At 35.3% G+C, this 22,824-nt stretch overlaps 1 protein-coding gene across 1 annotated transcript in view; it reads right to left on the bottom strand.

The window, feature by feature from the left end:
* Nucleotides 1–22,824, bottom strand: part of ATF6 (activating transcription factor 6) — a 193,348-nt gene that overhangs the window by 132,271 nt on the left and 38,253 nt on the right. The window contains exons 9-10 of the mRNA XM_045546533.1: nt 19,391–19,576; nt 15,896–15,987 (exon numbers count right to left, since the gene is read on the bottom strand). Coding sequence (XP_045402489.1) covers nt 15,896–15,987; nt 19,391–19,576 — 278 coding nt within the window. The remainder of the gene's footprint in view (nt 1–15,895; nt 15,988–19,390; nt 19,577–22,824) is intronic.

The following is a 22,824-nucleotide window of genomic DNA, read 5'->3' as shown; positions in this document are numbered from 1 at the left end:
ATGGCTTCTGTTTGATTTATAAATTAAATTAGTTCAGAATTAATACTTTAAAGTTTTTAAGGAGCCCTTCTACTGATAATTGCCCTTCAATGATTCTGCGACCACTGCAAAAATTGACATTCAACTCACAATTTGTGGCTGTTAGAAACAAATGCCTTAAGTTTAACTATCAGTTTAGTCTGTTACATCTGCTATCTTCACTTACCAGCTACATTTGCTGGAAATGAGTTTTGATGTTGATTGGTTTGGCTCATAAGTAGTCACTATTTTTCCCTCTGTCCACATTGGTAAAGATTATCACACTGTAATGACAACACACCTTTAACCATAGCTACTTCAGTAACTTTTACCCTTTTTTGAGCCAAAGAGCTCAGATCTCATTCAACGGACTTCACAAAAATGATCTTCACAACATTTACATTATACCAACTCAACAAAGTATTTTGAAGAAGGGAATCATGATGGAGCAAAAATTAGGATCCAAATAGTCCATGAGTCTCAATTTTATTATCTACCCATTGACTTAAAATATATTTTGAAAAGGTAATATATTAATAAATTTTGTTAAGAATCTTTTAAAGTTTTTCACTTGTTTGTTTTTAGTTGTTATTGTTGTTTGGCCACCATTCCCAGTAGATTTTCTTATGTCTTAAAATGAAATTTCTCTTAAATTACAGATAGGCTGTCTAATTCAATTCAGCTCAAAAAAATTAAATGCTGGAACTCTAAGAAATGACCCACAGAAACTAATTTTAACCATCTGAATAACTGCAGATTTATATTTCCTTTATTTTTATTAATGTTTGAAAGACATGTAAGAAGTTCATTTCACTGCCACAATTCAAGATTGTTTTAGTACAACTGTGACACCACAAATATTAAGAGAGAAATTTGACAGTCCTTACAATGGTCAAATGTACAAAGGAATATGAAAAAATTATTGTTGATAAGAACTTTTAGATTCTTGGCATGAGTGTTTTTGCATCATACACACATCCCTTTTTGTTAATTTCAGAAAAATTAAATTTCCAAGAACTTTTAGCAATAGTAAGGGTTAGTATAATAATTTTGCATTGGACAACTATTTCTAGTTTATACTATTAATAAAGCAATCTAACCAAACTCTTTTTATAATTAGCTTTAATCAGTTTCTATTCAGTATTTTTTAAACTAATAAATATTAAGAAAATAGAAATTCCTATGTCTCTCTGATCAGAAATATGCTACTCTGTAAGAGTCACAGTAGTTTTAAGCTACAAAATAATCATTACACCAATAAACCTTGCTTATATTATGGGCCACTAGTCCTGAAAAGCATGGATTAATAAAACACAAATGATTTCACTTTCCCTAAAAGTCTGGAAAAAGTATTAAAAGCATTGTTAACTTTACTTTTTCATTTACGAAATTCTAAAAGCCAACAACTGTTTTAGATTATTTATGAAGCCATTTAATCCCTAAAATGTAATTTCAGATACCCAATCTTCATACCAAGTAGCTGAAGAAAAAATGGCTCATGTCCAAGTCTCTTCTACCCCCTTGTAAACCTGCTTTCTTATGGTAAAGCAGGTCAATTTTAAATTAAAGGCATCTCAGCAGGTAAGAATCACACTGTTTCTCATTCCAAAAAGAAACCACATGCTGCTGTGGCTCTGTGGCTCAGAGAACCACGTATGAAAAATCAAAATTGCTTTAAGCTGAAAAGAGCATGGAGATCTTCAAGTTTTAATGAAGTAGAATAGTGGAATGAGCACAAAATTTGGAGACAAGAGATCTGGGTTTAAGATGTAACTCTGAGACTCCCTGCTTGAGTAGCCCTGGGAAAATTGGTTAACTTCTCTAAGCCTCCAATTCCACACATGTAAAATATGAAAAATAGCAAATATTTCACAAGGTTTTTTTGAGATTCAAACGAGATGATAGATGAGAACATGCTTTATGAAGCCCAAACATGGCATAGAGCAGTTAGTGATACATCTTGTCTTCCTGCCAGGTTCAGGTTATTCATAACATAGTAACTGAAGTGATCCTTCTAAAATCTAGTTCAGATTATGTCACCTCTCTGCTCAAAACTTTCTGATGGCTCCCATTTCCATCATGGTAAAAGCCCAAATCTTTCCAATGACCAAGGTCTTAATTCAATTGACCCCTCCCCTCCATCTTACCTCTCTGACATCATCTCCTGCTTCCCTCCCCTTGCTCACTTCAGCCCAGCCATATTGACCACCTTGCTCTTCCTTGAATATACAGTGCATGTTTCCATCCTAGGACCCTTGCAATGGCTGTTTTCTCTTCTAGGAATGCTCTTCCCCAGATATCCATATGGCTAACTCTCTCATCTCAAAGCCTTAGCTCAAACATCTACCTTACAATGATCACTATTTAAAACTACAGTCCCAACAAGCCCCCACACACACTTGTAAAACCATTTGGCCTACTATACTTTATCCTTTTATTCAAAGAATTTACAACTTTATCATTTTATTTATGATTTTTACTGTCTTTCTTCTCACTACAATGTAAGCTAAGGGGTACAGGGATCTCTATTTTGCTCTAAGTTCCTGGGTTGTAGGAAGTATTCCTTTTTTTTTTTTTAATAACAAATAAATGACCTTTATGTACCATTCTGCCTCTTGTCAAAAGAAAAATCTAGGTCTTCATTTTAGGGAAACTAACCCACAACTCAAGAATGGCAGACAGTGAACTCATTATTTATTACACCATCTCCACATCCAGGAACAGGATATCATGTTAATTTTCATTGCAACTGAGGCTAAAGGAAGAAAAGACAAGGATTTTTCAAGGGAATTCCCAAATTTTAAAAAGGTTTTCTTCTCTCTGTTTTTGAATGGTTCACAGATGATTTTTGCAGGCCAGTAGTAACTGGGGATAATTTACTAGAAACAGAAATGGGGCTAAATGAAGAAATAGATCTTCAAGTCAAGATAAAAGAATCCTCTAAGTAGCAGTTCTCAGAGACAGGGATTACCATACCTTGGGAAGAAACATGCACTCTACAGTGGCTGTTTGCTAAGTGGGCCAACATGAACCAGAAAACAACTTGAGAGTCATTCATTCAATCAATAATTCCAGAGCAAGCACTATTGCAACAGGTGATGCTCATTCTTGGAACCCAGCCACTATACAGTGAGGAGCGCAAGCAGCTGTGGAGAGGTCCAAATGAAGAAGAACCAAGAACCCTAGCCCATATCCTAGGCTCAGGTTCCAGCTGAAAACCAGCACCAATTTGCTGGCCATGTGAATGATCCATTTTGAAAATGGGTCCTCCAACCTAAGCCACCCCAGTTAACACTCCATGGAGGCAAAAAAGAGTTCTCTCTTCTAAGCCCTACCAAATTTGCAGATTTTTAGTGAAATAACACTTGCTGTTGTTTTAAACCTTTAGGTTTTGGGGTGGTTTGTTACACAGCAATAGATAACTGACACACCGCACTTGTTAGATTGTGATGTCAATGAGTAAATGTTTACTACAAAAAGTTTGTGTATGAACAACTCTTTGGCTATTTCTCACTTGAGAAAGGTATCCTCTGATCATTCAAAATGTCAGAAAACATGGCTGTAAATCTGATTGCAATCTCTCTTTTCCGTTATACTTGTATCAATCCAGTCAATTCATAAAATACTTTCCCCTTTCCTAGCCAATCCTCAACTTTAGGAGAATGGGCAGAGTTGCTACAATAGAATCCTAACTTCTCTATCTGTAAGTGTCAACTTCTTTTTCTCTGTCTGAGTGGCTGTTCCTCTGTTAGTGCTTAAGACAAGGCTCCAAAGGCAAACTATGAATCCTGGCACTGCCACGTATTAACTGTGTCTTAAGTTTCCTTATTTGTAAAATGGGGATAATAGTACCTACCTTAAGGCACTGGGAAGAATAAATGAATTAATTTATACAGAGTGCTTAGACTAGCACTTGGTGCATAATAAGTGTTTGATAGTCGCTTAATACAACAACAGAGAAAACTAGCCACCTTTACCAACCAAGCACAGATGGTAACAACATCCAACCAACCTAGATTATCCTAGAACTAATAATCTTCAGCTTTTTATTCATCTTCTTTTCTTCTAACTGCCTTATTTCCATTTATCTTTCACTTTCTAATTTATAAAAAAAGGGGGGGAAGAAAAAATGAAAGCAAGTAATACTGTTTTATTGAGAATTCTGGTAAAAGGCCTGAGACAGAAAGTCATATAAGGTATACAGATTATCTCTGTACATCACCTAATTCTAAAGCTCCTCAGAGGCCATGGACTGTGATAAATTGACCGTGCACATATTAATGCCAGTTTATGTTCAGAACACACAGACATCAAAAAGTCTAAATGCACAGCACATACCCATAGTTCATGCTGATATCGGCCATAAATCAATTAAGAAAAATTTGTAGAATGACCCTTAAAGTATATGTTTCAAATGTTTACTGAGGTGACAAAACAGCTCCAATCTGGAAACAAAAAAAGCATTACTGGCAAATTGCTTAGAGGCCTAAGCAATGTATAATAACTACATATGCACTTTCATACATTCAGAAGTTTCAAAGTTATCCTATATTCCCTTAATATTAGGCTAGAGCTTCACTTATTACAAAGTTAACGTGTTTTTTCCTTTATTATTTATGTTTTACAGAGCTTACACAGCATGATTCTACCTGGATATACTAAGTACTGAAAACTGATTGAGAAAGCTATACCAGACAAACCATCCTTGTTTTAAGAAGTGTGGTGTGAAGAAAATCTCAAAGTACTAAAACTCTGACAGTCGTTTTCTCATCTGGCCTGGTTTCTCACTAACACCCTCTCACAAGATAGAAAGCAGCAGAAGTTACCACATTACCTCCTTTTACCTTTGAAAGTGACATACAGTGACTTACTCAAAGTAAAGAGGGAAGTTAGCAAGGGACGTAGGTTTTTTTTATTTCAACTGCCCTTCCCTTCATTGTAACAATGAAGTCTGTGGGGGAAGGTAGCCAAGTGAGATACGATAAAGCCACTGGGATACTCCTTATATGCCTTCCTATATACAACTCACATGAAAGCCAAAACTAGAGAAAATCATCAATAGAAAAATCCATGCCCTCAAAACCCAGCTCTGCACTTGATAGACACTAAGCCATTTTTTTTTCAACAAAGAATGAAATCTACAGAGGCTACAAAAAAAGAGAACCAATTACTTTATGCAGACACTTTTTTGACAAACATGAATAAATTAGACTATTTGGGTAACGGACTGCCCTTGGGTTTGCTACCCCTCTGCAATCCTGGATTCAATAACACCTGGTACCTAGATGTACTGTATTTCTTCAGTTTATGTGTCATTTTGATAAATGTGGAAAGTACTTGTAGCCAAGAACTCAAATTAGATTTCATTTAAAAATCTGGCTGAACAAAACCATGTATACTTGGTGGTTTGAATTCTGACATTTAAGTTATACAGTAACTTTTAACCTACAGCCAATTGTGATATCATACAGCAAAATGTGCTCAACAATTGAACAGAAACAAAAATTGGAACCAGATTTGCAGACAAGCTCATCTTAGGATAAGAAGCTAGGATTCTTCCTGTAAAATAATGAAAAGCTGACAAACTTAGAGAATGCTGAAATAGAAACATTTTATTTCTAACCAGTTCCAGAGGACTCAAACTCAATGCCATATGCTCTGTGGTTACCTTTTCCTTAAAGCAGTCTCATAAGAAAACCACAGAGTAGCTGGCCCATTAGTAGTATGTTTTCCCCTCCTCATCCAAGTCTGACATCTCAAACTACAAAGATTCCAGACCTAGTGAGGGCACAGCATCTAACCCAGAACAAAAAAGAAAAAAGCACTGTCAAATTCAAACACTTGTTAATTTTTTAAGACCTATACAAAGTGTATTTTAACCTCCTTGGGATGTTAGTTGATTATTTGCAGAAAAAATACATAGTGACCTTTAAAATAAAAAGGGGAAAACATAACAAAGGAATCTATAAACTTCAGTCCTATGCCAGGAAGAAGTTCCCCTCACAGGGTTATTGCTGTGACCCCTATTCTGTCCAAAACAGAGGTTCACACATTTTCTTAAGTATGTATGACAAACTTATTAAGGTGTCTGTTTAGAGATTTAATAAAACTCCCCAAATATATACATTATAGTCTAATCTAATGAATACGTGTTTTTATAATTTCCATAAAGGCTAGCATATAGGAGGAAAGAAATAACAAAACCATACGCAATAGTTTTCAACCCCAGCCATACTTCAGAATCACATGGGGAAAATCATTTTGTTGATCAACAAATGCCTTTGACCCATCCTACCAGATTCTATAGGTCTTAGGTAGGGCTCAGTTAATCTTTTTAAGACTCCATAGTGATTATGATACACAGCCAAAGTTGAAAACCACTAATTGAGAGAATCACCAATTTTCCTGGACTTCTTTTTCCCAAGTCTGTCAAATCTTAGGATTATCTTTCATCAATTCTAGTAAATTCTCAGTTTATTATCTCTTCAAATATTACCTTCCCTCATTTTCTCTATTATGTCTTTTTGGAATTTCATTTTGATGTATGCTGCACCTTGTCTCTCTATTCTATGCTCTCATCTGTCTCTCTTTTTTAATTAATTTATCTTAGTTTAACAAAACTTTCAACTTCTCTTTATGAAATAATTTCAGACTTGCAAAAGAGTTGCAAAAATAGCACTGAGGTTGTATATAAGCTTTTTCCAGCTTCCCCAAATGTTAACATTTTTAAATAACAATGGCACAATAAGCAAAACAGGAAATTAACTTTGATCCACAGATCTTATTTAAATTAACTATTTACAGTCCTTATTCATATTTCACTAATTGTCCTACTAATGTCATTTTACTGGTCCAGAATCACACATTACATTCCTTGCCTATATCTCCTTAGTCTCCTCTAATCTCAGAAAGTTCCTCAGCCTTTCTTGCTTTGACTTTCATTTTTTAAGATTATAGGCTCTTTGTTTTTTAGAATGTTCTTCATTCAGGTTTATCTGGTGTTTCTTCATGGTAAAATTCAGGTTATGCATTTTTTGGCAAAACTAGCATAGAAATGATATTGTACCCTTTTCAGTGCATCCCATCAGGAGGTATAGATGTCAATATGTCTTGTTACTATGATGTTACTTTTATTACTTGATTATGGTGGTGTAACTTCCTATCTTTTAACATCTCTCATGTTTTCTACCTCTCTGTCTCCCTGTGTTACATTCTGTACGATTCCTTCTAACTTTTCATTCACTATTTCTTTCTTCCTATTTTGTTGTTTTAACATAGTCATTATTTTCCTAATTTTAACTTATTAATTAGTAAATTTCCAGTTTTTTTTTAAATATCCTGGTTGATTCTGATGGTCTTTTTTTCCTTTACCATACTCTAATTCCTTCTTTTGTTTAACATATTTATTTTACATTTTCTATCTAATAATTCAGGTAGCTATAGTCTCTCAGAGTCTGATTCTGTAGTTTATTGCCTCTAACTCTTGTTTATGGTGCCTTGTTTCCTGGTGTGTTTAATAATGTAGGGGAGGAGAAGGGGATGATGTATGCTTGTGTTCAAGTGGATCTCTATCTGCAGCAATTGTTTTAGGATGGATGTTTAAATATCTTCCTCAGAGAAGAATTTGCATTTGTTCTGCCAGGTGCCTGGAGGTACCGCCAACACAGAGCCACCTAAACAAAATTTTTGGCTTGTTTTTGGTTTTTTTTGGGTGGGAGTGGTTATATCAGTAGTATAAATTTAGGCTCAAATCTACATGAATTAGGGGCCTAGGGTAAAGAACTATTAGAAAATACTTTTTATTTCCACTCTACTCAAAGCCAAAATCAAGATAGGTGCTCACCAACAGTATGTCTGTGGTATGGCAACACATTTTTTTTTTTTCTTTTTAGCAACCAAGAATGTCGTTCTTGGGAAATTCTGGCTTTATCTGAGTAGGGGGAAAGGGGTCCTCAGTTATGACTTCCCACTTTATTTTGGGTCCAGAGCTTTCTTTCCTATCCTCCGACTCTAGGCCACAAGGATAAGGAACTAAATATAGAACGAGCATCACTTCCAATGCTAGCTTACCATTATGGATTCATGTTATCTTAATATTTCTGGCCTCTGAGAAGTCCTTACTTAGTCTCCAGTTGAGCCATGAAATAAAAGAGTTTTGATTTATTTTCTAATCCATCATTTTCTGGTATGCTGAACTGCAGTGAGTTTCTCTATATCTTTAGTCCACCATACTTCCAAAAACAGAAGTCCTTGAGGTTTCTTGAACAATGATAGGAAAAAAAACCTTTATGATACAATAGAAAAGGCAGAATTTGTAATGAGATAATCTTTTAAAAGAGACCTGGATTAAATTTCAGGTTCTTCAACTATAAAATATGACTAATAATCAGAGAATTAGCCCAATAAGTAGTAAGAAGAGGGTTTCCTACCAATTCACATTTGTTCTGTTTAGCCATTCCCGGCTGCCTAGAGTTACTATTTTTATAGACCACCCAGAGTGGGCCAGCTCCTTGAATCTTTTGCCAAAAACAGCTAGATGCCTTCTTTACCATCCACAAAACATCAATAAAGTCAGAAAAATTAACCCTTTTAAGCCTGTTTAGTTTATTTTCTTTTTTGGTGTGATGATTATTTAGTAACCCAAAACTCTTCAAATCAGTCAGTTTTGTTGCACATTACCTTTGACAAAACCCTCTTACTTTAGATGTAAGATGTATTTATATTTCATCACTAAAATGCTTTTAGGAAATGTTTAAGGCATACCTATATTTGGCAAATTTGTGTTTATTTATTTTTTTTTACTTGGGCCCATATCAATAAGGCACAAAAAGTTCAATCTTATTTTGAACATCTGAAATGGCATTGATAACTTCATTATGGTAATGTGATCCATTCTAAAAGAGCTTAGATTCCTATATTAAAAATACTTTGGAAATCTCTGATTCAAATGTCTATTTTTCTGTCCAAACTTAATTTCATGGTACCTGAGAAAAGTTCAGATAGAGCTCACAATCTGTTTTTCAAAAGCCTGTGCAGTTTCTGTATCAATTAAAACACAGTAATGCATGCTTGAGGTTTCTAGATACACAAAATCATAGATGAGGAAGTTGTTCAGTATCTTCCAGGTGGTTGGTAATAATAAGGTTCAACTGGGAAGTTCCTGCTCCTTGGGCAGACTCCCACTCTAGAAATGATAGGACCAATCAAGAAGTGCTTCTGCATAATATATATGACGGAACATTTCAAGTCCCAATATTTGGTTCAGTGACAAGTTTCAGTCTAAAATCATTATTCTTCTCTGGGTTTTGAAATTTCACTTTTCATGCCAAATTTTGTATTGGTTTCTATGAGTTTCACAGCCAGTTTCTTATTTCTTTCTTAGTGTCTGGAGATAGTCCAATTTGTTCAGATACTTCTATATTTCTTCATTCGTTCCAGCTCTTTTCCTTATTGTTTTTCTTCAATTTAAGCCTTTTAACATGTTTTTTAATTTGAATAGTTCCTAATATTCCCACTACTTCTTGGCTTTCTGTTCCTAAAGACTCACACACAGAAACACCCAGATCTCAGCTGGTTGATCCTCAGATTTTCAAGTATTTAAACTTTCTCCTGTACTGTCTATCTAATTCCTTTTTGAACTCAAACCTTTTCTTGATAAAATGGGGCCCATCATCTCCTCCTTTCATAATGAATCAATCTACCATGGAAATGACATCCATCCCCAGACCCATCCCTTCACTTTAGCTGCTGTGAAGATCATTAATTTGTTTAAAAATTTTTTATTTTTTGTTTGTTTTCCCCCCCTAAATTTTTATTGACTCATGAGGGCTTCCACAACAAGATGTCTCCCCCAACCCCATGCTTACTTCCTGCAGCATAATCCAATCCTCTTTATTCATTCATCGAATACTACTACACAAAGTCCCATCCCCCAACCTCTAGGGAGGGGAGAAGGAAGGGCTGGAGATTGAGTTCAATCACCAATGGCCAATGGTTTACTCAATCATACCTACATAATGAAGCCTCCATAAAAACCCTAAACAATGGGGTTTGAAGAGCGTGCAGGCTAGCAAATACAAGGAGGTGCTGGGAGGGTGGGGCACCTGGAAAGGTCATGAAAGCTCTGCATCCCTCCCCCATACCATACCCTGTGCATCTCTTCCATTTGTATCCTTTATAATAAACCAATAATATTAAGTAGAGTGTTTTCCTGAGGGCTTTTTTTCTTTCTTTTTGGTAGAGATTGGTTCTTGCTATGTTGCCCAGGCTGCTCTTGAACTCCTAGCCTCAAGCTATCCTCTTGCTTTGGCCTTTCAAAGCACTAGAATTACAGGCCTGAGCCACTGCCATGGCGCAACACCTTCCTGAGTTTTGTGAGCTATCCTAGCAAAAGTATCAAACCTCAAGAGGGGGTCTTGGGAACTCCCAATTTATAGCCAGTTTGTCAGAAGTTACAGGTCACAACCTGGGACTTGCAACTGAAGAGGGGGATAATCTCAAGGGACTGAGCCCTTAACCTGTGGAGGCTGTGCTAACTCCAGGTAGTTAGTGTCAGAATTGAGTTAAATTGTAGGACACCCAGTTGATTTCCAGAGAATTGGAGAATAGCTCGGTGTGGAAAATCCATACATTTGGTGTCAGAAGTGTTGTGTAGGCTGGGCACGGTGGCTCACGCCTATAATCCTAGCACTCTGGGAGGCCGAGGTGGGAGGATTGCTCGAGGTCAGGAGTTTGAGACCAGCCTGAGCAAGAACAAGACCCCATCTCTACTAAAAATAGAAAGAAATTATCTGGCCAACTAAAAATATATATAGAAAAAATTAGCCGGGCATAGTGGCACATGCCTGTAGTCCCAGCTATTCGGGAGGCTGAGGCAGGAGGATCGCTTGAGCCCAGGAGTTTGAGGTTACTGTGAGCTAGGCTGCCGCCAGGGCACTGTAACCTAGGCAACAGAGTTAGACTCTGTCTCAAAAAAAAAAAAAAAGAAGTGTTGTGTAAAGAAAAAGGTTTTCCTTTTTTTAATCCCTATATGTTTATGTGATGACATCTATATAATTCTTCCTCATACTCCAGTTGTTTATATATCTGCTTCTCTTACTAGACTGTACTTTACTCATACTTGCTTCCCTGGCTTCTTGCTCAGTACCTGAGCAAACATTAGGTACTCTATAAATATTTGCTGTATGTCTGACTGAATAAATAAATGAATACTTCATACAGCCTCAGATAAGAAATGAGGATCTAAAAGGACACACAGTTTCTAAGAATTAGTGAATGAACTTATATAAATGTATTATGTTCCGGGATAAATACTGTACTACCTCTAAAGGAGAAAAAATTTAATAATAGCATAAAGCAAGACTTCAGTAAGTGGAAGAAAATGCGCCAAATTGTATAACTGATGAAAAGCAGTTGAATAAAGCAATACCAAGAAATTCAGTGTGGAGAACTTCTTGGAATCATAAATAAAATTAAAAAGATAAGTTGAAAGAGAAATGGAAGTTCTTTTAGTTTAAAATGACGTACATAAAGGTACAAAAGTAGGAATTAGTAAATATATGCAGCGTATGGCAAGTACGTTAGTTGTCAATAAATACTAGATACACGTTTAATACATGTAAGTGCATTTATAGCAACTCATATGAAAAAGGATTTTTTGGTTGAGACTGAAAGTAATTTTTTTTAATGGAAATACAACTAACTAAAGATATAAAAAAAAAAAACCCTTAATATTAATCGGTGGGGGGAACACTCATTCATTCATACCACAAATATTTACTGAGTGACTACTATGTGCCAGGCACTGTTCTAAGCACTATAAAACAAAAAAGATAAAAAGTCATGCCAGGAAATAAATAAAATAAAATAAATTACATAGTATACCTAGTATACCAGAGGGTGAGAGGTGCCATGTAGAAAAGTACAGGAAGAAAGAGGATAAGGAGTGCAGTGGCAGGAGCAGGGGTGGCCATTGAGAGAAGGTAGTCCATGAAAGTCCCATTGAGGTGGCATCTGGGCTAACACCTGACAGAAGAATCTAGAAGAAGAGTACTGCAGGCAGTGGAAAGGACAAATGACCCCAAAGTGGGAGCATGCTCAGTGTATTTGAGGAAGAGCACAGAGGCTGGTGTGGCAGGAGTAACCATAACATTTTTGATCCAGAAGACAGACAAATATTTTTTTAAAAAATTGTAATATCCAATGTTAAGAAATGTGTGGAGAAACGGACACTCCTTTCACTTGCTCGTGGGAGTGTAAACTTGTACAGTCCTTTTGGAAGGTAACCTGGCAGAATCTATCACAATCTCAGATATTCATGCCCTCTGAATCCAGTGTAGATTCCAACCATGCACCACACATACACACACAGATACGTGGAAATACATTTTATATACATACATACATGCATATCAATAAATAACTGGAAATACCCTAAATGCCCATTCACAGGGTAAATGGTAGCAGCCATTCTACAAGTGCACACTGGGGTTCTAAGCAGTTCAAAGAACCGTGGGGATCCCAAATCTCTTTCAAAGGGTCAGCTGGTCCCTGTTCCAACTACCTATGTAAGTCTGAATATTCTTCATTTATTTCAACTCAAACAATATATCACAACAGACTACATGAAGAAACAGATACATGAGAATCCTGCTAACTTTTATTAAGTCAGACATCAAAGATTTTTACAAATATATAAAATAATGCCACTCTTCTCTATGCCACTAAATTTTTGGAGGTTTCAAAACTATAATTATTTTTCATTAAAATGTTAAGTATGTTAACATGTAAAGTAATAGATTATTTTTAAATGAATTAATATTTTTAAAAATATGTTTAATTTCTAATATAATAAATATCAGTAGATATAAGCCACATAATCAAAAGTTCTTTGGGATCCTTCCAAGACCTACAGTTTGAGAACTGCAAAATTATAGTATATCCATACTGTAGAAAACTATGTAGCTATTAAATTAGAATGATGTTAGTAACATATTTTAAAGTGAAAAAAACACTTTAAATAATATGCATATGATTCCTTTTATGTAACATCAAATTTTAAAACTATATACAGACACAAACACAAATGTGTGTATACATCCTGTATACTCTTTATAAAATTCTCTTCCTATATCTTACCTAAATAATTCTTAATCTTCTTTTAGATCTTAAGATAATCACCCCTTTCCCAGAGAAACTTTGCCTTACTTTCCTAACTAGGTTAAATGAACCAATTATATGTTCCTATGATACTATGTACCTTTCCTTCATGGAACCTGACATTGTTAATAGGTTTGCATTTATATGTGTAATCGTTTTGATTAATATGCATCACCTACATAAGACTATAAATTCCATGAGAGCAGGGACCAGGTTAGTTTTCTTCATCATTATATTCTTAGCTTTGCATTATATCTAATACTCAGTAAATATTCAGTAAACATATTCTGACTAAATTAGTAAAGTAATACATGTTTGAAAATCTAGAAAAAAAATATAGAAGAGTAGGTTAGGGGAAGGGAAATGGCTGAAAGGGAGGTGGGCTGGAAGGCTTTCACTTTTTATTCTGCATAGTTCTATACTTCCTGAAATTTTTACAAAGAACATATATTCATTCATCTATTACTCTGGTAATTAAAAATAAACAAAAAGGTAAAGATACATTAAAAAGGAAAAGGAGGCGAAGGACCAGCTTCTGTAATGATAAAAGTTAGAATCTTCAGGGTAGAGCTACTAATGGTCACCTTTAAAAGGTAGTATTTTAAGACAATAATGAAAACCTATGGCTCTATTTTCCTCAATGGCTGTGAAAGAAAGTCATATGAGAAAAGTGGAAAAAGCCCATACATAAACACTGGACAAGTAGAAATGAGTGTACCTGGAAAAGCTCTACCCAATGGCCTGCAAAAATGCAGTCTTCGATGGCACTAGGAAATCTTAGTACAAAATGCTTCATTTTAAGCATTGCTGGTAACTCTGTATTCACCATATAGTAATATAATTCAGTTTATTCGTGGGATTTTATTATTTTCAAGTTCCTAAGTCAGGAGGACAAAGTTAAGATTAGCATGTTTCTTTTCTCTTTTATTAATCAAGAGATAGTCCCATTCCACAAACACAAAAATTAATGTCCAAATAACTTTAATATGAAGAATATGGGCAAAATGTCAACAGTTATATATAATGAGGAAAGTGGTAAAAAGAATTTTTGATAATTCAAATGCTTACTCCAGGTATCTCTTCCGTATGTTCTATGTAACATGTCTACTACGGCGTGAACTTTAAAAAATAAGTCAACTCAGAATTACGGCTTCTTCTCACTGAATTGCCTTAGTATACTAATTAAAAGGTAGATAGATAGGTCTCTTGGATTCCTTGATGGGATATATCAAATGCTATGAAGTGTTTTGCTAATATCAAATGATAACAAAAGTTGAATACAAGATCCTATATTTATTTTTTAGAAACCAACTATACAGAAATAAAATGTGAGTGACCTAGCTTGGCCAACAAACATGTGAAAAAGACACAGAGATTTTAGTTAATAAGATAGCTCTTAAAAGAGCTAACACAATCTTCGGCTGCATGAAAAAAAGAGCTCTCAGGAAGTAAGATTTTCACTACATGCTACACAGGTCAGAATATATCTGAGGAAATGTGTTCAGATCTGGACATCACATCCTAACACGTACACTGATAAAAAGTGACAAGCACAAAGCCTGGAATACCGAAGCAGCTCCATTTGAAGGAAGCAAATGAGTTAAGTGTTCAGAAGAGGGTAACTAGGACAATGAGAGGATATGAAAACTAAATGATATGACAAACAGGTGAAGAAATTAGGATGTTAAGCCTGAGGGAGGGTAGAACCAGGAAAAGAAAAGGAAGAAAAATAAAGGAAGATAATCAATTGTCTTCAAATATATGTTTGAAAATCTGGAAAAAAATATTTACAAAGAAAAGAGTGGATTGGTGGGAGGGAAGTGGCTGAGAGGAGGGTGGGCTAGAAGTCTTTCACTTTTTACTCTGCATAGTTCTATGCTTTTTAGAAACTAACTATACAGAAATAAAATGGTTACAGAAACCCTTTCTTTAACCATAGTCTAAGTTCAGACTCTCATCTATTACCTGAAATACCTCAACAGTCTCCCAATGCTTGCTCTGGACTAGTCTCTCCTCAGTCCAGTCCATTCTCAATACAATCCTAAAAGTCATCTTCCTAACATGGAAAGCTTATTATGTTATCTCCACCTAAAAACCTAGGAATACCTCATTTATATAATAATATTCTAGGCCCTTCATTATCTGGCTCTACCTATACCTCTAGCCATATGTCTAGCCTTAGGCACACTCCCCACATATATGAGATATACTAAACTTTTCACTTTTCTGAAAATGTCATGCCATTTCATAATTGTGCCTTTAAACATGCTGTTCCCTCTGCTTAGCATGCCTTTCACCTACTTTCCACAGGGCAAATTGGTATCATACTTCAAGGTTCAGCTTTCTCTGTAGGAATTTCCCTTATCTATCACTCCATCATTCAACAAAAAAATGCATTGAGCACCTATCAATATGACAAGAACATTCATCTCAAGGAACTCATACTGTCATTTATATTCTTTTAATACTTTGTTCATACTGCTATTATTACATTTATCACATTATACCATAGTCATCCTTTTATATGTCTCTTCTTCCATCTGGATCAGATGTCTGCAGGCATGGCTCCAGTTTAATTACTGTTTACACATCTATGATGCTGATTTTTTTTCAAAACAACTCAGTTTTTCTCTATCTTATCACTAGAGCTAAATAATAACAAATAATGAAAATTTAAATCTTTAGCATTAGTATCCAAAACAAATATTTATACACTTACCTCATGGGTCCATAGTTCAGTATTACAAATGCCAATACTATCATCACACAGACAACTCTTCGCTTTGGACTAGGGACTTTAAGCCTCTGGTTCTAGGGGAAATGACCACATTAAATACAATTAAACTACACATCATCTCATAAAAAGCAACACCTAAGATAAGAATTTTTCTCTTCACCAGTTATATAAATATCTTTTCCAATTAAAAGAAAAAAATAAGAAAAAGAAAGAAAAAACCTCAAAGGTGACAAAATAATACTTTTCAAAAGACAAGGACAGAGTCTTCTAAGTTCCCTTTTCTAGCAGAGAGAAAAAAAGGAAAGAAGCAGAAGAGAAAAACCACAGCAGTCACTCTGCTAAGTTGCCTCTTTACCCAAAAGGAAAGAATTCAACAATTTTATATTTTTATGAATCCCCAAATAATTTTGATAGTTAGTCTCCCTGTCTTTTAAATCATTGTTCTCAGTAACACACTGGAGTATTCCCATATTTCTATCTCTGGGGCAAAACAGAAACAACAGTGTAAGAAGCCCCACTCAGTAGACATCTAAGTGGTTCAGGACAGCATTGCAGTGGGAAAGTCTAGAAGCATAGATTTCATGAACAGAACAGAGGAGAAGATTAATCTTCTCGGGACCAGCAGAAGAATGCAAAAAACATAATATTGGTCAGGAGAACTGAGAAAGGATAAAAAATATACATATGTATGTGTATATATATATTTTTTAAGAGAAGATCTGGAGCTTCAATGTGATTCTTTTTTTTTTTTTTTTATATATATATTTTTTTTTTATTTCAGCTCATCATGGGGGTACATAAGTTTAGGTTATATACATTTTCCATGTCCCACCCATCCCCCCGAGTCAGAGTCCCAAGCGCGTCCGTTCTCATTCTCCAGACAGTGCACCTGGCACTCATCATGTAGTCATACCTCCATCCCCTCCCCCCCCCACTTCCCCGGGTCTGCACCTTCAAGCATGACCATTCCCCAGAGGGTGTGCAACGCACTCATCATGTAGGCATACACCCATCCCCTCCCCCCACCCCTCATCCCAGTCTGATATCCAATTGGTATCCTTCCCTGATGTACATTTAGGTGATGATCAGGGAAACCAGTTTTCTGGTGAGTACATGTGATGCTTGTTTTTCCATTCTTTGGATACTTCACTTAGTATAATGGGTTCCAGCTCTCTCCAGGAGAACCAAAGAGATGTCGTATCATTGTTATTTCTTATAGCTGAGTAGTACTCCATGGTATACATATACCACAGTTTACTAATCCATTCGTGGATTGATGGGCACTTGGGTTGTTTCCACATCCTTGCGATTGTAAATTGTGCTGCTATAAACATTCGGGTACAGGTGTCTTTGTTAAAGAATGACTTTTGTTCTTCTGGGTATATGCCCAATAATGGGATTGCTGGATCAAATGGTAGGTCTACTTGAATCTGTTTCAGGTATCTCCATATTGCTTTCCACAGGGGTTGCACTAGTTTGCATTCCCACCAGCAGTGTATGAGTGTTCCTGTCTCTCCGCATCCACGCCAACATGTGTTGTTTTGGGATTTTTTGATAAAGGCCATTCTCACCGGAGTTAAGTGGTATCTCATTGTGGTTTTGATTTGCATTTCCCTGATGATTAGGGATGTTGAGCATTTTTTGATATGTTTTTTGGCCATTCTTATGTCTTCTTTTGAAAAATTTCTATTCATGTCCTTTGCCCATTTTTTGATAGGATTGTTTGATTTTTTCCTGCTGATTTTCCTGAGTTCTAAATAGATTCTTGTTATCAGTCTTTTATCTGATGTGTAGTATGCGAAAATTTTTTCCCATTCTGTAGGCTGTCTGTTTATTTTCATGACTGTTTCTTTGGCTGTGCAGAAGCTTTTTAATTTAATCAGGTCCCAGTCGTTTATTTTTGTTGTTGCTGCGATTGCCTTAGGGGTTTTCTTCATAAATTCTTTGCCTAGACCAATGTCTGTAAGAGTCTTTCCTACATTTTCTTCTAGAATTCTAATTGTTTCCCATTTAAGGTTTAAATCTGTTATCCACCGTGATTTGATTTTTGTGAGAGGTGAAATCTGTGGGTCCTGTTTCAGTCTTCTACATGTGGCTATCCAGTTTTCCCAGCACCATTTATTGAATAGGGACTCTTGTCCCCAGAGTATGTTTTTGTCTATTTTGTCAAAGATTAGATAGTTATATGAGGATGGTTTTATATTTGGGTTTTCTGTTCTGTTCCACTGGTCTGTGTCCCTGCCCTTGTGCCAATACCAAGCAGTTTTAAGAACCACAGCTTTGTAGTATAGTTTGAAGTCTGGCAAATCAATACCTCCCATTTTGTTTTTATTGCTTAAGATTGCTTTTGCTATACGGGGTCTTCTCTGATTCCATACAAAGTGTATAATTATTTTTTCTAAATCTGTGAAAAATGATGTTGGTATTTTAATAGGAATTGCATTGAATCTATAGATTACTTTGGGTAGTATAGACATTTTAATGATGTTAATTCTTCCAATCCATGAGCATGGTATGGATTTCCACTTATTTACGTGTTCTGCAATTTCCTTCCTTAGCGTTTCATAGTTCTCTTTATAGAGGTCCTTTACCTCTTTAGTTAAATATATTCCTAGATATTTTATTTTCTTTGTTGCTATTTTGAAAGGTATTGAGTCCTTAATTTGGTTCTCCGATTGAATGGTATTGGCATATATATGAATGCCTCTGATTTGTGTGTATTGACTTTGTAACCTGAGACATTACTGAATTCGTTAATTAATTCCAGGAGTCTCTTGGTTGAGTCCTTGGGGTTTTCCAGATACAACATCATGTCATCAGCAGAGAGTGAGAGTTTGATCTCTTCTGTCCCTATTTGGACACCTTTGATTCTGCTCTCTTGTCTGATAGCTCTCGCAAGGACTTCCAATACTATGTTGAAAAGTAATGGGGACAGTGGGCAGCCTTGTCTGGTTCCAGTTCTGAGTGGGAATGCTTTCAGTTTTTCCCCATTCAGTATGATGTTGGCTGTGGGCTTGTCATATATGGCTTGTATTATTTTTAGGTAGGTCCCATTTATGCCTATGTTGTTAAGTGTTTTTATCATAAAAGGGTGTTGAATTTTGTCAAATGCTTTTTCTGCATCTATTGAGAGGATCATATGGTCTTTATTTTTGCTTCTATTTACGTGGTTAATTACATTTATAGATTTTCGTATGTTAAACCACCCCTGCATCTCTGGGACAATGTGATTCTTTTAGTCAGAAAAGAAGGTTCTAAGGCAAATGAGTGAGAAGAAACCCAGGAAAAGGGCACAACTTTTACATGCAGATTCTTTCAAACCTTTATACTTACTGCAAATATTTTAGGACTTATTGTACTCTCCTTTTCCTAGCACTATTGTTTTACACAATTTAATTGAAAATGTAAAAGTTTCTCAATTTATTTATCCAAAAAATGAAATACTTTAACCCATCTCATCCCAGCTCTACCACTCACCTCTAGTACAACTTCATCTAGTTGCCGCTTCAGTGACCCATTTTCTCTCTTCAGTTGCTCATTCTCTGAAAGGGCAGCCTTTAACCTTGCCTCTAACCCCAGCATATATTCTTTCTTCTTCTTGCGGGATTGACAAGCAGACTCTCGATTTTTTATCATACGTTGCTGTCTCCTTAGCACGGCAATCTAGGAAAAGTTACAATGAATTAGAATATTCTGATGTTAGAACTGGATCAAAATAGATCAGAATATAGTGAGTTTTACAATTATTTTTAAACAACAATTTTTCAAAACATAGGTTATTACTCGTTGCTTCAAAACAGGTTTTAAAAAATACTGCTCAAACCAAATAAGTTAAAATCAAATGATTAAATAAGGCTTTCTGAAACCTAAATGTTAAATAATTTCTTCTGGTGTTTTCTAAGGCTTATTTATTGATCTTCCAATTTTCCCTTTAGAAACTCCTTCAGAAAGTACCTTTAAATATGTATGTATGTATACATACATCTTTACATCTCTGGCCCTGATTGACTATGCTCCAGAACCACATACCCAATTACTTCCAAGGCCACTTCTACTTGCAGAGTCATTACCACTTCAAACTCAGTATGTGCAAAATGAACTCATTATCTCCCTCTACCTAGATTTTAGAGTATCTATCTACTATCTATAGTAAGTATTTCACAGGATATAAAGGAAGAAATGTCCATTAACTACTATTTTTCTTTTATTCTCTATATTCACTCCTTCTTTAATCCCTCATTCACTCACTATGTGAGTATATGCTAAACCAAGTTTCTTTTGGTGAAAATGTGTCTCAGTTATTCTTTTCTCTCTATTCCCTCTGCCACTCTCCTAATACAGGCACTCATTAACTCATCCCTAGATTACTGCAATAGACTACTAACTATTTTAATTATTTTGCATCTCATCTTGTCTATCATTTCTAAGATAACTTCCCCAAGGCAACATTTTTATTACATTACTCCTTTACAAAAACAAGCCAGTCATACATCCTTGCTACCCACCTTTTAAGTTTTTCCACCCTCTACCTAACCATACCTTCTACTTTAACTCTACAACTATTCAAACCACATCCACCAATCTTAACATTGAAGGCTACTCCATAATGTACACATATCTAATTTGTTCCTTTGTTCATACTATTTATTCCCATTTGGAATGCCATCTCCTCCACTAAGCTAATTCTAAGGTCTCTCCAAACTCCAATTATTCTCCCCCACTCTGATTTTTATTTTCTCTGCGCATCTTATAACCTTATAATTTGGAAGATACACTGTAACACTCTAATGGTCTCAATCATTTCATGAATGTTACTGCTCTCTCTCCACCTAGATTTTATACCTGGGAAGCCAAAACCATGTCTAATATTACTTTTTTGTTTAATACCCACAATATCTAGTGTAATAAAAGCTTACTGAGAAAAAAATTTTTTTTATATCTTCTAAACTAAGTTATGGAGCCCATTGTTACATTAGTCTAATTTCTCTGGGGAACAGAGAAAGGTAGCAAAATTAAGTCCATAAAACGTACCAAATAATAATACTAAATTAGTTTGTGGAAGTAAGCAGTTGGCTGAATTATTGACTTCTATATATTTTAATAGACTTTTAAAAATAAGCATTCTACTGTGGGCTGTTCAATAACTCTTACTGAAACCAGTAAGTAAAGTTAAATAATTTAATATTGATTTCTTTTTCAAAAAAACAGTAGAATTCCCACCCTGACACTACATTTTCTAGAAACAGAGATATACCAAAGCCAACCAAGTGATCTCCCAACACCAAATACTGTCAACAACCTTCAAATCAGAAACCACAAGAAAAGACATGTTACATGAGATATCAAAAAGGCATGTTTTTTTTTTCTTTTTTAACTGAAACTTTACAAGAATGCTGATCTTATATAACCATCACCTATAAAAATTTCCCTGCAGAGTAACTATCCCACTCTTCAGTAATGCTTAAACACACACACACAGAAAGCAGTGACAAAGCCAAAATGGATTGATTATTTACTAATTTCAAACTATTCTCCGGACAATGCTACACTGTTCATGCTACTTTTAATTTTAGTGATCGTCATTGTTACTGAGAATGCCAGTGTCCATAATTAATACTAGAGGGCTGAAGTATATAGAACACTGAACAAGTATATAGAACAAGCACATAAAAGAGAAGGTTCCCAGATTGAAGAGTTTATACTAAAAGTTAGACAAAAGACAACCTTACTTTAAAGGCTAATTAATCTATGGAATTTAGAGAGGCTTACAGATGGCACAGTATTTTATAAATTTCAAACAAGGCTTAGGTATTTCTATAAACAATGAAAGCACCTGCATATTATACAGTAATAAAGTTTCAAAAGCTGTCAATCCACGTGCCTCATCCTAAAAAAATGAAAACCACCTGTGGTCAAATATACATTTCTTCACATAGAAAAAGATATATTACAATAGTTCTGAAAATAAATACTCAACACTACCAATAAATACAGAGGGTAAAGACAGTAAAAATAAATGAAACCCACAGGAGTCACCAAATACAGTGTTCAAACTTTATGTCTGAGCAAGCTATCTTCAGGTATCTGAATACATAATATTTAAATTATTCCATAGGCAAAAAAATATACAATTTTTAGACTAAATGCACACACACATACACACACAATGTGGTATTTGGTGTTTTGAGGGGAGGGTATCTTCCTTTATAAGAAAAAAAGGATTACACGGTAATTCTGTTTGGTAAACTGTTTTTGCACAATGTATCATAATCATTTTGACATGCATTGAGAATGGTGGCACAGTATTTCAATCATCTTGATGTTTCATAATATATTTAATTCATCTCCTCTTGTTGAAATTACTAGTTTTCAACATTCTTTAAAATAAGCCTCGTCATTTAATCCACTGTTAGCAAAAGGGAAAGAATTTAGGTCAGTTGACACCAAGTCCAGTGGTACTTATACAACGGCTCCAAACTGCTTTTAAACACCAAACAGAGAGGCTTGCATCACAGCACGGAATGTTAACCTTAGTGAACGATGTGGTTACTTTAATTACATGCCTATCTGAAAATAGAGACTTGTGGAACTGCTTGTATCTGGAAGCTTAATCTCCTCTTTTAGCAATCTGAAGACAAAATCAATACTCTGGCCCATTAATCAATTGACACATCTCCCCTACAGGCATATCAGATGATTTAACACAGACTTAAATGAATGAACAGCTGGCCAGTGTCTGCTTCTGATCATTCTGCCTCCAGACAACTCTCCCACCAAGCATTGTGCCTTGGAAAAAGAAAAAAGAACAGAAAAAAAAAAACCTCCACAGCTATAAAATATTCTCCCTTTAGTGCCACTGCACTATAAAATATGGTGTCTCGTTTATAAAAAAAAATTTATTAGACTGTAAG

The sequence above is a fragment of the Lemur catta genome, chromosome 3 (assembly GCF_020740605.2).
Source record: "Lemur catta isolate mLemCat1 chromosome 3, mLemCat1.pri, whole genome shotgun sequence".
NCBI classification, from domain to species: Eukaryota; Metazoa; Chordata; class Mammalia; order Primates; family Lemuridae; genus Lemur; species Lemur catta.
The sequence above is the reverse complement of the archived record's forward strand: the minus strand, read 5'-3'. Positions and strand labels throughout refer to the sequence as shown.